At 43.7% G+C, this 14,419-nt stretch overlaps 1 protein-coding gene across 1 annotated transcript in view; it reads right to left on the minus strand.

The window, feature by feature from the left end:
- Window positions 1–1,307: 1,307 nt before the first annotated feature.
- KCNJ15 (potassium voltage-gated channel subfamily J member 15) overlaps window positions 1,308–14,419 on the minus strand; it is a 40,070-nt gene continuing 26,958 nt past the window's right edge. The window contains exons 2-3 of the mRNA XM_006916741.1: window positions 4,707–4,806; window positions 1,308–2,455 (exon numbers count right to left, since the gene is read on the minus strand). Of these exons, the coding sequence (XP_006916803.1) occupies window positions 1,308–2,435 (1,128 nt within the window). The 5' untranslated portion in view covers window positions 2,436–2,455; window positions 4,707–4,806. The remainder of the gene's footprint in view (window positions 2,456–4,706; window positions 4,807–14,419) is intronic.

Raw genomic sequence — 14,419 nt, forward strand, 5'->3', positions numbered from 1 at the left:
TGAGTTGCACAAGATTTATTTGAATACTGAGGGCATTCTTTACATGTTATCAGATTATTAAATTTTGTTCACGCTTCGAAGAGTCATCTGTGTACGAATTACTTATCCCCAGCAACTCTTGTTCCTCGTGTCCCCATTGACCATCTAGAGTTCAACATTCCAGCGTGTTTCTGATTGTTAGGTAGCTATTTTTCTTCTCTGCTAACCATAATCAACAAGCAAGTAATTATCACGAGTGAGATAACCATTCCTCTCAAGAGTTTTATTTTGCTCTTCGAGTATCAGAGGCAGTTTCATTGTGGACAAGTTATTTTAACAGATAAAGAATGAAATGGTTGAAAGGAATATTGGTCTATGAAAACGATCCGAAGAAAGGACAGGTCTGGAGGTCACGTGGACGTGGGACCCACAGACTCCCACGGCTACAGAAAATTACTTTGAAGACGTTGCACAGAGAGAAGATTTTGAAGCTCTCATTTGTACATGAAGCTTTTGGGGGTCTTGTTAAGATCTAGACTCTGATTCTCTAAGTCCGGGGTGGGGGGCCTGTGATTCTGCATTGCTAACGAGCTCCTAGACGGGGCTGAGGTTGCTGGTCTGTGAACTACATTTTCAATGAAAGGGGCTGGTACATTCCAATGAAAAAAATCAGTGCGAACAACAGCATCAGCCCCGTTTGTATACGTTCTCGCAACTATTAATTCCTGATTTGATCGATTTCATTCTACACAATTAAATACACTAAAAAAAGGTAAAAATGGAATTATTGTATTTTGTAAGTAAAAAGTCCTCCTGGCTCATTTTTCTGCATTTCCGGATAGCCTTGTTATATATAACATTTTCTCTGCTTGGAAAAAAAAAAAAGTGTTTTAAAGCAATGATATAAGTGAATATCGCATTTCAAGTCCTGGCATAATACGTTCAATACTCGCATTGAATAAATACCTTATATAATAGCTGATATCCTCGTACAGAAATACATTTCCTTCCAATATCAGCATCGCTAAAAATGTGTCCATCCGGCAGGACGTTTTTGCAATTGCCCTACACCAAGTTCTTTGAAATGTAGCCCCCTTTTTAGAACGTCTGAGAGTCCGCTTCGGAAGAAGCATTTAACAAAGGAGCCCTCTCCAACGGGGAGATTCTCGTTTAGCCACCAGATCAAAGGAAAAAGATCGATTTTGCAAGTCCGTGCAGTCTTTTAGAGAGATGCCACGCGTCTTTGTTTTCGAAGCCACCTTTACGTTTGAAGGGAGCTCCGACGTGGAAACAGCCCGTGGCGTCGAGCCGAGGCGACGCCACTGCCGTCAGACGTTACTCTGCTGCAGCAGAAGCGTTCTCAGCTCCCTTTCCCTCTGGTCCTCCTGCCTGTACCTCTCCTCCAGCTTCTGCTTCTCGGAATCCGCGCAGTAACATGAGCAGTCTGAGGTCTTCCGGATCTGTTCGAACTGACTGAAATCTGCCACGTACTTTCCGTTTTTGGAGAGAGAAACCACAGGCACAAACTCAAACCCCCAGTGGATCTCCTCTGGGGTGTAGGACGTGCGGCTCTGGCAGACGGCGCTGGTGGACTCCACGGTGGCGTTGAGAAGGACCACCAGCTCGAAGTCCTTCTCTTTCAGGTTCTGGGGTGTGAGGTCTCTCAGGGGGCTCGTCTCATCCAGCACATGGTAGAAGGTCATGGGCAGGATGAGGAAAGGGCTGTCCGAGGAGGAGTCCACGTGGAACTTGACGGTGGCCTGGTTGAGGAGGATCCGCTCCCCCTCCTTGGTGACGTGGGTCTGGAGAAGCTTGCCGGACAGCTGGCACTGAATCAGGAGACTCTTCCTCATGTTGGCCACCTGGATCACCAAGCACAGCTTCCCGTTCTGCTTGGTGATGACCGCGCAGTGGCTGAACTTGATGGTCTCGGCCCGTTTTTTGGGTCTGGCGATTTTGGCCAGGAAGGTGCCCGTGATGAAGATCTCAATCAAGGTCGTAATGACCAGCTGAGCGACCAATAGGAAAATGGCATGGGGGCATTCCTCGGTGATGGAGCGGACGCCGTAGCCAATGGTCGTCTGAGACTCCAGGGAAAAGAGAAATGCCCCGGTGAGGGAGTCCACCTTCATGATGCAGGGAGTGTGATTTGACACAGGCTCGCTCAGGTCTAAGTCCCCGTGGATAAAGGCGATGGCGTAGTAGATGACCCCGAAGAGGAACCAGGTCATCACAAAGGTGGCCGCAAACAGGGTGAGTTTGTATCTCCACTTCATGTCAATCACGGTGGTCCACAAGTCTTGAAGGTAGAGCAAGTATAGGCCGTCCACTTTGTCGATTCTCACATTGCTGTGTCCGCTCTTGGACATGACGCGGGGCCTGCTGGCCTTGAGTCCAGCGCCGGCTGGGTGCTTCACCAAGGGAGCGCTGGACATGCTAATGTGAATGGGGTCCATCGTCAGGCTCTTGGGGACACCTAAGGGAACGACAGAGAGACGTTTTACTCCTGGCACACTTGGTAGAACGTCCAGACAACAGAAATGGGATGATCATGCGACATTAACATGAATGTAGGCCGACGTGTACGTGAAAGGAGACTTCTAAGGGCAAGGCAGGCCTACTTGTGCTTGAGGGGGAAAGTGGGGTGAAGCGAGGAGCCTGGAGACCAGCAAACCGGGGCTAAATGCTGCCTCTCCGACTTACTTGCTGTGTGACCCAGGACAATCCAAACTCTCGGATCTTAGTTTCCTAATCTGCAAAATGGGCATAAAGCCTACTCCTCGGGATTTTTGTGACAGCTAAATGATGTCATGGCTATAAAGTGCCCAAACCGAGCCTCACAGTCAAAAACGATGCCAATCTTTATAATATTGCGCTCGTGTGCATCAATCCCGCAGAGTATAATGGATATCTGTGTGTATATTCAGCTACCATGGGTTTGTAATTATAGGGAATTTTAAAATAAGTTGACTGAGCATAGGGTCAGTACTGATATAACTAAAATTGACCATCCATAAGATAATTCTTTATATAGGGATGGAGAACACTAATACAAATTGTTAAAATTTGGGTAGCGTGAAATTTCTTTAAAACTTACTTTTTGCATGACATCACCTATAATAGCAATTTATTCCTCCCCTCCTCCATCCAATGGATAATTTAGAATCCATGACCTCTCCTAGTTCTCGATTACAATGGAAAAGACTAAGTTATCAACGCCCCCCCCCCAAAAAAACACATAGTAAATAATTATGCTTGATTAATGGCTTAATCTATACGCCGATTATTCTTACAAGTGCTATCAAAACACCATATTAGGTATGACATTTAGATATGGCACAAAAATCCTGCCTTATTTCTTGATAACTAAGTAGAAGCAGCATAGGAATCTATTTTAAAGAGTTAATGAACAAGTAACTCAGCACAGGCGTCCAGCAGTGTGCAGCAGAGCTGACCTACCTAGAAGTGCAAGTCTCCCGTGCTGAGCCCTGTCGTTACAGACGGGAACAAGCTGGGCGTGAGGCTACACGGCATCTTATAGTACCTGCCTGGTGACTGAGCTAAATCACTCTCCGTTCCCTCCGTTCCTTGAAAAAGATGGTGTGAGTGATTAGGGGGAACTCTACCTGTTTGGCATGTTTTTTCCAGCTCATTGGTTTTTTTAAGAATAAAAAAAAATTTCTCCCATATAAAAAGGAACTGGTATGCAGTGGTCTGTGATTCATGCAATAGTTTTTGCTGTTAGAGCAGCATTATTGCAGTAGAAGTTTTGAAAATAATCCTCTGGGCAAATCCCTTCAAGGAAGGGAAGTCATATCCCTCCCAGGCTGACACTCGGCAAGGATGCAGCGTGTCTGCTGGGCTCTCTAATTTTCCTGTTACGTTATCAAGAGTGTGTCCTTTACTGAATGTCACGTGAAACGATTTTATTTTATTTTTTTTCTTGGAAAGGAAAGTCACTTTTTCATTTTCATTGCAAAGAAGGGCCATATGTTATTCAGAATTTACTCCTTGAAGCCTATTCCACTTATTTGAGGATCAATTTAAAAGCAAAGTACAAGGTATGACTGAGGAGCATGGTTTTATCAGACCCTCAACAGTCCTTCTCAGTGACTGAGAGGAAAACAGCCAAGATGCAAGTTTGGGAGCAAAACGCCATGCTGGCATGGCCGAAGGCACAGGCAAGCTCGGAACACGAGGAGCATTGCTGAAGACAAAAGACAAGTAAGTGCACGCACTTAAGGGGAAAAAAAAAAAGAAGAAGAAGAATTGCTAGGGGAAATTGCATGCCATTCAATCCACTGAAAGAAAAACAGAGGCTTAAGATTTTGGGTGTGAGTGATACACAAATGTCCTACGGGCACGAGCAAAGCTCAGCCTTCCGCCAGCCTCTGGAAAGCTTGGCCCTGTTTATATGAAGCCAGTGCCACGAAGCTTCTGTTTTAACCTCTCAAAGGGCAACGGGCCAGGCTTGGGATGAGCTGGATCGTTTTCCTTTTGCTGCTCAAAGTGCCTTTGCTGTATTTCTGCACATCTAGTGTTTGGGTTAATGACACCCATGCACCTCTTTCCAGAGGCCAGTGGTCAGAAATGGGATAAAGACTTAGAGCCTAGGATTTTAGGTTTAGCGTCTCTCTGCGGAGAAGAACAGCCAGCGGACAGCCCTCAAAGGGCGAACACCTTCTCCCTCCCTCTCAACGCCCGACGCCCTCAGAACTGTTTACTACCTGGTCACTTACTCAGCGGGTTGGAAGCCGTCTTCTCCAAGGCAGGTGGGATGTCCTCGCTCCCCTTCACCCACCTGGCTACCTGGGATTCTGCTACTGCCTGAAAGAAAGGGGGACAGTGGTGTTTATAGGGATTTACCAAGAAACCGGCCCAGTGAAACTGGCCCTTCACAATTCCCCCAAGGACCGAGGCCCTAGCATCTACCTTCCCATCCCTGGTCGTCTGGCCTGGTGCCAGAATAGAATAAAGGCTCGAGGAGTGCTTTAAGAATTAAATTGAAACCGCAATCACAGCCCTCACTAGAATTCCCACCCTCTGCAGGGAGCTCAGTAGTAAAACACCCTGGAACTGGAGCTAACTCACCCCCACTGAGGCCCACTATCAACCGATAGCAAACGGGGAGGCAGGAAGGGGAAGTGCAGAGGAAGTAAACAGTGAGAATTGGAAGGGAAGAGTCTAGAATATTTTTACCGCCTGTGGAAATGCATTATTATTGTTGAGTCATAGAACATTAGAGTTGAAAAGATTGTCAAAACCCAGCCATTTGACGCACGTTGTTCAAACGGGGAGACTGAGGCCTGAGAGGTTGGAGCCACTTGTCTTCATGATACGGATGGATCACGGCAGGAAAATAAACCAGGTCCCGAGTCTTTAAAAGCTTTTAAACCTTAAACCTCCGAAGTTTAATGCAATCTGTTCTAAATTCAAGAGGTTCTTTTACATCTTGCTTTTCAGAACTGTTTCTTCTTAAGCCACACACACACACACACACACACACACACACACACACACATTTTTATCTGTCTTTCAAAAAGAAGCACACATACAATTCATACTTCTTTTCTAATCTACCAGTTATTGAAAATAATTACAATAATTACTCTTTTCTCATTTAAGTAGTCCCAGTTGTCAAGCTGCACAGCTGCTTATGCCCTCGATTCTCGCTCTGCGTTAATGGGTTTGGCAAACGACCTCTTCATCATCCCTCTGTTAGGATCCAGCATCGATCTTACCTGGATGCTCGCTTTGTTATTTACCCTTCGTCACATGCTCTTAATTTATAGTGTTTTATTCTTCGACAGACCTGTTTGATGAAATTTACTTCTCTGTTGATACACATGCTTATTTCATATAATTCTTTCACGCAATGTTATGTTACTGCCTTAGATTTTTTTCCCCCTTAGTGATTCAGCAATCGACGTGGCTTCACTTCCGAATTGTTAAGGAACAACAGTTTCTCAAAAGCTAAGGATGGAGGAATAATAGCAAGTATTCTCTTCTATGATAACAAGTATTCCCTTCTCCTGACCCCACAAATAAGCAATATTCCAAAGAAACCATTAGTAGTGTTCTTTAGTCTCTGGAAATTGTATTTATTTTTCCAGTGTTCGTTATACTATTCCAGCATGTGGGTTGGGATTGTGATTCTTAGAACTGCGATCTCTTTATTGAAGTGAAGTCCTTAAACTTACTAAATGGAGAGGTCGATATTACTCTCTCTCGCTTCAAGCCAACACTATACACATGGCATGGAGGCATCTCACACTCTTATGCCGTGCAGCATTTGTGGTCTGGAGATAAAGGAGAGAGAGACGCATTTCTGAAACAGAACTACACAGTGGGCACATTGGAAAACGTCCTTAGCGGTAGAAGAACTACATCTTCAGCACTGGGGACAAAATGACAAGGATGGAAAAAACAGAAAGCGAGTTCCCATCACCGTCCTCAAGATTCTGTCAGAGAAAGGGGCTCTTATAAGAGCGGATGAGCAAAGAAATCAACCACCGTGAGCAGGAACACACTGCCCTGTCAGGGAAAAATCAAGCTATATTTGGCCGGAAAGATGCTGACCAATTAGAAGAAATAGATATGCCAGTAACAGGCACAAATATAGACAGAATCGAGTCAGAATAAGCCAGAGGTGGCCCAAAGTGGGAGAGATGCTGATGAATAACAACAATGGCAATAGCAAAATAATAAAATAAACATTCGAAGAAGTAATCATAATAAAGTTCCAGATCAATAACAGCGATCACTGTCGTAAATAGGCAACACTACGGTACCACGTAGTGCTTTCCTTGTGTGAACTTCATTAGCCCTCACACCAGTCGTGCGAGGCAAGTACCAGCATTATCCCCATGAGGAGGGAACTGTGGCACAGGCAGGTGAAGCGACCCACCTAAATTCCCAAGAGCTGGCCTGTGACAGCAATGCCCCTGTGGAGATCCTGTGCCAACATTCTCCACCACCCTGACAAAGGAGCCCAAGCTGTAGCTCATCAGAAGCCCCTGGAAAGCCCGGGCCATTTCTGATTCAGTCGGTTCGGGGTGGGGCCCAAGAGTTTGCATGTCTAACAGGTTCTCAAGTGACACTGTTGCTCCAAATACACGCACTGACTGAGAACCAGGGCGCGATGGCTTCCAGGCTGAATGACATCAGCATCTATCCACCCTTGAGCAAGACCACGACCCCCGCATTTTCTCTTAGCGTTCTAGAACAACGCTAGCATGCACAGGCATCCAAAAGATCTGTTCATTACTCTTCAGAATGCCCAGTCTTCACCTTCCTTGTGGATGAATGCCAAGTACCCAGCGGACCAAGCTAAGTATTAATTCTTTTAAAGCATTAAAAAAATATTTTCTTTTCCATTCTCAGTTAGTACAACACGGAGCCCTTCTAAAAACTTAGAGCTCCGTTGAGTCAAATTTTGGAAGTGTTCCATTTGCCTGTTCTGGGAAAAAACTTCATTCTATGTCCTGTGGTGGGCTAATGAAGTATTTGTACCTGCAGAAAAAATTAACTAAGAAAAAAAAAAAGTTGGGGAGGCAGCAGATTCCCAAATCTGGAGTTTCTCAATCAGGCTTCAAGTGAAGTCATTCTATGTACTTCAAAGGAGGTGGTGAGGTATGAAGAAATGGAATCCACCTCAAACCACAACTTTACAATTCCAAACTAAAGTTAGAATTTGAGGAGATCTGACTTTACAGCTCTAACAGACTGCTTTCTGTTTACATATATGTGTGTGTGTGTGTGTGTGTGTATTTAAAAAATTGCTCAACGAGCTTTCTCGAATGTCAAGTGTTTGTGACAAAACAATTTTTTGATGATCTCTTCCTTTGCTATCGATCCAAAATACTTGGATTAAATTTCACTTCAAGGATACACAGGTTTAAATATTAAGTAGAAAAAAAAATGCTTGACAAGAATGTACTTGGGTTCACTGAACTTAAAAGGTTTAAAAATCATTGAAAATAAAACCAGTGAGGCTTAGCTATCTTTTCTTTGGATCCCGTGACTGTGGCCACACTTGCACCTGCTCTGGGACCTTTGGTCTTGGCCTTGTATCACCTTCCTCCCTGCTCTTCAAAGCAGTCTAGGACTTGCTTCGATGCCTGGTCTTAACTGCTCTTAATCCACGTCGACTGAGGATATGGATGGCCTTGCTCAAGTGGCCTCAGAGATGAACATATCCATTGAAAAAGAACAAGGCGGCTAACGTTGGCTCTCAGAAGATCCCACAGGGCAGCACCTTTGGTTCTTACTGGCTGGGGAAATTACTCTTTCCTTCTGCAAACCTATTCTTCCCCTCGGGCCATCGAGGACCGAGGCTGGCTGGAAGGAATGGCAGCTTCTGGGAGGCTGTGGAATTGTCTTTCTCCTCCATGAGAGTCATAATGATCTGAGAGGACACTCTAGGTGATTGTTTGCAGCCTAGGTTTCTCTATCCTAACGGCCTATGTTTTGAAGCTGTGAACTCGCAATTTAATAGGTAGAGCGTTGGTAACTTTTGTTGCGGTGGCTGATCGTTGCTTCCTGTTATTGGCTGCTACTGTCTGCTGGGCCCATCCATAAAGTCCTCCCCTGCGCTTGTCCCTGTGGGGAATGTGTTTTCACCCTTTTGCGTCAGGTGCGGTCATGTGACTGTTCTGGCCAATGAGTGTGAACCACAGTGACTCACTACACACCTGAACAGAGGTATAAGACTCACGGTTGGGTCTTGGGTAAGGCTCAGATTGGGCTGTTCCTTCTTCTAGGGAACTGGGAAGAGAGACCCTTGGAGCCAAGCTACGACTTACCCACAGCTGACTTGTAACACGGGTGAGAAAAAAACTCCTTGTTGCCATAAGCCATTGAACTCTTGGAATTGTCTGCTATTGAGGCGACACCTATCAAAAGCCTGACCACAGACACACCCTTTCTTCGTGTTTTTATACCTTGGGATTATATTTAAAGGAAACATGTAAAGTCTTCAAATAGCCCTAATGTGAACTTTGAATGTTCATCTATGACTAAATACGGGATAGAAAAAAAACAAAATTCAAATGAACAAGTTTCCAATAGGAAGACAGAATCGCCTGATCTGTAAGGACAACAGAGAAAAGAAATAAAAAAGCTGACTAATTCTTCTCATGAAATTACTTCTAAATCAATACGTAAATTTATCTCGATAAGACAAATTTTCAGGACAAGATATAAAGGCTTGGGCATGATCACTCGAATATTTCGTGGAGCAAGAAGACCTTGGTGAAGAATGTGGTGGCCTCATGATCTGTGATGACAGACACACTGGGCAGTGCTGGGGGCCATTATTATTATATCATTGGTAGTTTTTATTTAAAAAGGGGGTGCTTAAAAGGGACTAGACACCTTTTAAAGCAGTTATAGATAGTATTCTATTTAATCCTTCTCTTTATCTTGTGTAGAAAACATCCTCTCGATTTTCTAAGTGAAGAAACTAAGCTTAGAGAGATTAGATAATTCACACATGTTGGTGAAGTTAATCCATGGAGGGACACACTGGCAAACCAGATCTTTCTGTTTGAGTCCAGAGTCCATGCTTCTCACCTCTAAGTTCAGGAAACATTCAGATTACCTGGAGGTCTTGAAAGGCACATGGCCAGGCCCCACCCCAGAGTTTCTGATTTCATAGGTCTGCAGCGGAGCCTGAGAGTCTACGTTTCTGATAGGTTCCCAGGCGATGCTGGCACTGCCGCTCTTGAGACTACATGTTGAGCCTGTGATCTACACTATTCGCCACCTAATAATATATAAAATATATAAGAAATCCACAAGCCCGTAAATCGGGTTGTCTAACAGTCCAGGCTCATCACCTTCAGAGGCATGAGCCCTTTGGTGTGAGAGAAACAGAGAGCCAGTGGGGTTAAATAGGCTTGTGATGGCTGGGGGGGTGGGGAGGGGGTGTTTTCAGTTAGCCAGGAGACGTGCCCTAGGTGATAGAAATACAGGCATACCGTCTTGGGGGAAAATGAGAATTTCTGGGAAAAAGGAAAGCAATTGTTTAAAAATTGTTCTGAGGTTTCTAGTAGGATGGTGGGTATCCCCTGAGAAGGTCAGAGGGCTGAGGGGAGAGCCTGGACACTAGGGCTGAGAGAGCTGAGGCTGGAAGCACCTTAGCAGCCTTCGCTCAGCCTTCCCCCAGGTGTGCGGTACAGGTGCTCCCCAAATAAAGTGATTCATGGTCAAATGCTTCGGGGAAGCTTTACCCACCAAATCTCTGAACACCCCACTGTCTGCACCCACTGGAGAGTCATACCATGCATTGCTATACTATAGCGAAGTCCTACAGCAAAGATGCTGGCTTAACTATATCTGGAATTTATCTGACAATTTGGAAATATTTAGAAGAGTACAAGTCTGGTCTAAGCTCTGCACTTTATGTCTGGGGAAAAGGGGATCAGAAAGAGAGCACCTTGTTCAAGGTCACTGAGCTAACGGCAATGTTAGGGCTAAAAGCAAGGCTCTGTGCTTCTTCGTTCGTTTTGTGGGCAGATATTATTTCTTTTTGTTATGCACTATCTCGCTATGATCTATCCATCTCACTAGACACTGAATAGGGAGACCCCTGCCCCAACTGCAGCATCGGCATCACTGGGGAGCTCATTAGAAATGCCAGTTCTTGAGTCCCACACTTGAGTTCCTGAATCAGAATCTCTGTGGTGTTGCCCAAGGACCTGTGTCTTAAAAAGAACCCGACTTCCCAAGGGATTATGCAGCTAGTTTGCTAGTGATGGTTTGGTGGATTGGCAAGGTCTTCCTTTTGCCCTGTTACACAGAGGAAAGGCAGCAAGCATCCTTTGAAAACAAACCCTGCATTTTGCTTTGCATGGGAGACTCTAATGCTCCCATTTGCCTCCGTAGTCAAACATTTAGCCTTTTTTCCTGTGTTTCCATTCCATTATTATTGTTTTTGAATTCCATACGTACTCAAAAAGTCCTTTTCCATCTCTAAATGTGGTTTGCATAGTTTCACCCTTTACTCCTCACATGTTGGAGGATTCTTTTTTAAATGTTTTTTCTTCTACACAACACGGACCTTTCTCCAGTCATCAAGGACACGTTTAAACAGATACTGGGTTCAACAGGAGACTTATTTTCCATTTTCCATGGCAAAGAATTCGAGCACTGGAATAAGTCAGAGGTATCATTTGCTGAATATTTTTGTAAAGACAGTTTAATTTCAGGCCCTTTATTTGCAAGAGAGTTGGCTAACCCAAATAAAACATAATACATCTGTCTGTTGTTACGAGTGACCAACTTCAGCTGAACGTTATTACTTAATAACAGCTAACTTTCCTATAGAGTAAGAATGTGCCTCAGCTAAAGAGCAAATGGAAATTCCCTTCGGTTTACCACCCCTGGCCTCTCCGTGCTCCAACATGTAAAGAACTTGGGTAATAAGCATAGTCTCCCCTCTAATGACAGCATAGCTTGGACATGCATTGTTGAAATATGACTGACAAAACGAGAAAATTTATGTCTGACGGCGGGGAAAAAGCACACAGTGACTTGTATCGCGTTACCCACTGCACCGATTCTCTCTTCGGGGAAGAGATTTTTTTTTTTTTTTTTAACTAGCTCATGGAATCTTGTCTGGCTTAGTTCAAACGTAGCATAGAGAAGATGGCTCTAAAGTCCCATTTAGATAAGGAGAAGGAAACAAAGAGCGTTTAGGCTTGTCTGACCCTGACCTAGACTTAGTCAGAAGGAAGGCATCTGTTTTTGTACATGGTACTCGTAGAGAAGTATTTTATGGAGCGTATTCTACGTGACGAAACTTCAAACTGGTCTTAGTTGGAAGAGAGAAAAAACGGGAAGCAAGCAAGCACGTTCGTTTTCTGTCCCCCACGTCTCTGTACTTGAAAGTTGCTCAAGACTAGATCACTCCTTTTTTTACAAGGCATCATTATATAATTTGCAACGTCTCGAATGGAATTTTCCCCTAAATAAATCTCCTGCTCACTAAGACATTGAATCGCCCACCCTTAACCATTCACATCTTTCTTTGCCTCACATTTGTAATATTTTCTACTATGACAACAACATAGACATATAGAAAGAGTATCACAATGTAAACATACATACCGACCTCAGGCTGGCTTGTTTTTCTGGCTTCATGCTGACTATTTTTTCTTCTGTTCAAAATAAATTTGGAACTGTTCTTCTCTATCGATTGATGGTTAATAGACTTTGGTGTGATTCACCTGGATACGAGAGTGGAATTCTTTTCCTTGGTGATTTCCATGCTCATTATTATCATGATTGGAATCTCATCCCAGACAAAGGAAATTATGATTTTTGCTTGATTTGGAACCAAGTTATTTAACAGTGGGAAGAGTGTCAAAAGGTTTTGAAATTCATTTTCACCATCGGTCTAAACTTCGACCACATTTCTCTGATACAGAAACTAGATAGCCCAGGATCTCAGGGGAATGCAGTTAATACCGAAATTCTTGGATTGTGGTCAACTTACTTTAAGGATTGGCAATATTTGAGTTGTCTGCTTGTCCCAAAGCTGAAAACTAGATGCTCGTGATTGTCGAGCTGATAATAAGAACATTTCAAACTTCAAAATACCTTCACATTCAATCAAAATCTGAGACCTTTGGAAGAACTAATATCCATCAGTGAACAGTATAAGAAAACACGTGCAGTTAATTAGCTAGAAGACTCTTGGCCCAATTTTGGTGTTTTTAGGATTGCCAGGTAAAATACAAGATGCCCAGTTTAAAACTAAACTTCAGATGGACAACAGTTAATTGTTTAGTATAAGTATGTCCCCTATGGTATTAGATATATACTTATACTAAAACTTATTCATTGTTTGTCTGAAACCTACATATATATGTACTATGTAGATAAAGTACAAAGCAGTCTTATATTTCTATTTGCTAAATCTGGTATCCCTAGGGAAAAGCAAATTTATGCTCAAGAGTACAGACAACATTCTTAGAAGAATGGCAACCCAGATGCTCCCAGTTCTGTGAACCCTGAGAACACATGTAGCCTTTGTGGATGACAGTGCATCCTTTTCATGCTCCGCCCACCAGAGGTGTCAGGTAGTCTAGTAAGCTAGTCTCATTTTACTACTGTAGCTTGGAGGTTATTAATCATTTTAGTGTTACAGCCCTTTTTGGTGGACTGGTAAGGTGTCTAACTGCCTTCTCGGAATGTGTTTAAATAGATAAAAATAAAATAACTAGGATTACGAAAGACCGATAATATTAAAATGCACTCATGATTTTTAAAAACTCAAACTGTGTTTTTCAAGCATTAATTAATAAGAGCCAACATTTTGAAGTTATCATGAGCAGAAATGTTAAAGATCTTTTAAAAAGCTGCAGTGTAATGTTCAAATACCGTGATTTCTACTACGACAAAGTCACAGTGTTACGTTTTACTCACAGGTGATTGAGGAAACCTGTTTCTCTTTCCTCCCCATCACGAATCCTCCTGAATTCTACCCCTCATCGCTCCAGCCTCCATGCACCTGGGTTTGGACCCTGCTGTGAAGGAGGCTTCTCCATGTGACTTCATCCTGATAATGTCACAGAAGTCGGGCCAACATATTGAATCCTTCTTGATCGATTTCCCCATAAACGCTCTCTTGACATTTTCAACAATTAGGCTTCCTGACACTGTCGGGACACTTAGCAATTAGAATCACAGTGAACCCCCTGCCCTATAAGACATTACCACGTGCACAAGTGTTAGCAGTGACCATCACATTGGTGCTGACGTAATTGGAACAGTGACAATGGGGAGACCCTCCAACACCCCGAGTCTGGAAATAATGGTAGTTTCTTCTTACATGGAAACAAAAGAAGACATAGCAGCTCAGATATCCCCGTAATTCCCTGTCTTCACAGCTTTACATGCCGCGTTTCTCAGAACTGTGAAGCTGGATTTTTACTGTTAATGCAATATTCGGTCACATGCAACTTTATGTTACCATGGTTTCATTATAATCCTTACCAGGAAAAAGAGAAAGCTTACTCAGCTACAGAGTAGGAATTCAGACGATACTCCCCTTCATAAATCCTCCAACGGCCTCCGCTGCTGACAGGATAAATCCTGAACACCTCTGCAAAGCTAAAACCTCTTTTAAGCCCTGGCTCTCACTCCGTCTTCAGCTTTGCTCCCTCCAGGGTATGGCCTGGATGCCTTTTCTGTGAACACTCGACACCTGGGAACATGCCATTTTCCCTTAAGGTTCTCGTCCTCTCCTCTGCTTGGTTAACTCCCACCTGCCCTTCAAAAGTCGGATTGAATATTACCTCCTCTGCACTTAAAAAAATAATCAAACACTTCTTCAGAGGCAGCATAGTGTAAAGGTTAAGGGTACAGGGCCCTGCTTCTGTTTATAGGAGCTGTACGACCGCAGACAATTTACTTAATCCCTCTGAGACTCAGC

The sequence above is a fragment of the Pteropus alecto genome, unplaced genomic scaffold, assembly GCF_000325575.1.
Source record: "Pteropus alecto unplaced genomic scaffold, ASM32557v1 scaffold97, whole genome shotgun sequence".
NCBI lineage: Eukaryota > Metazoa > Chordata > Mammalia > Chiroptera > Pteropodidae > Pteropus > Pteropus alecto.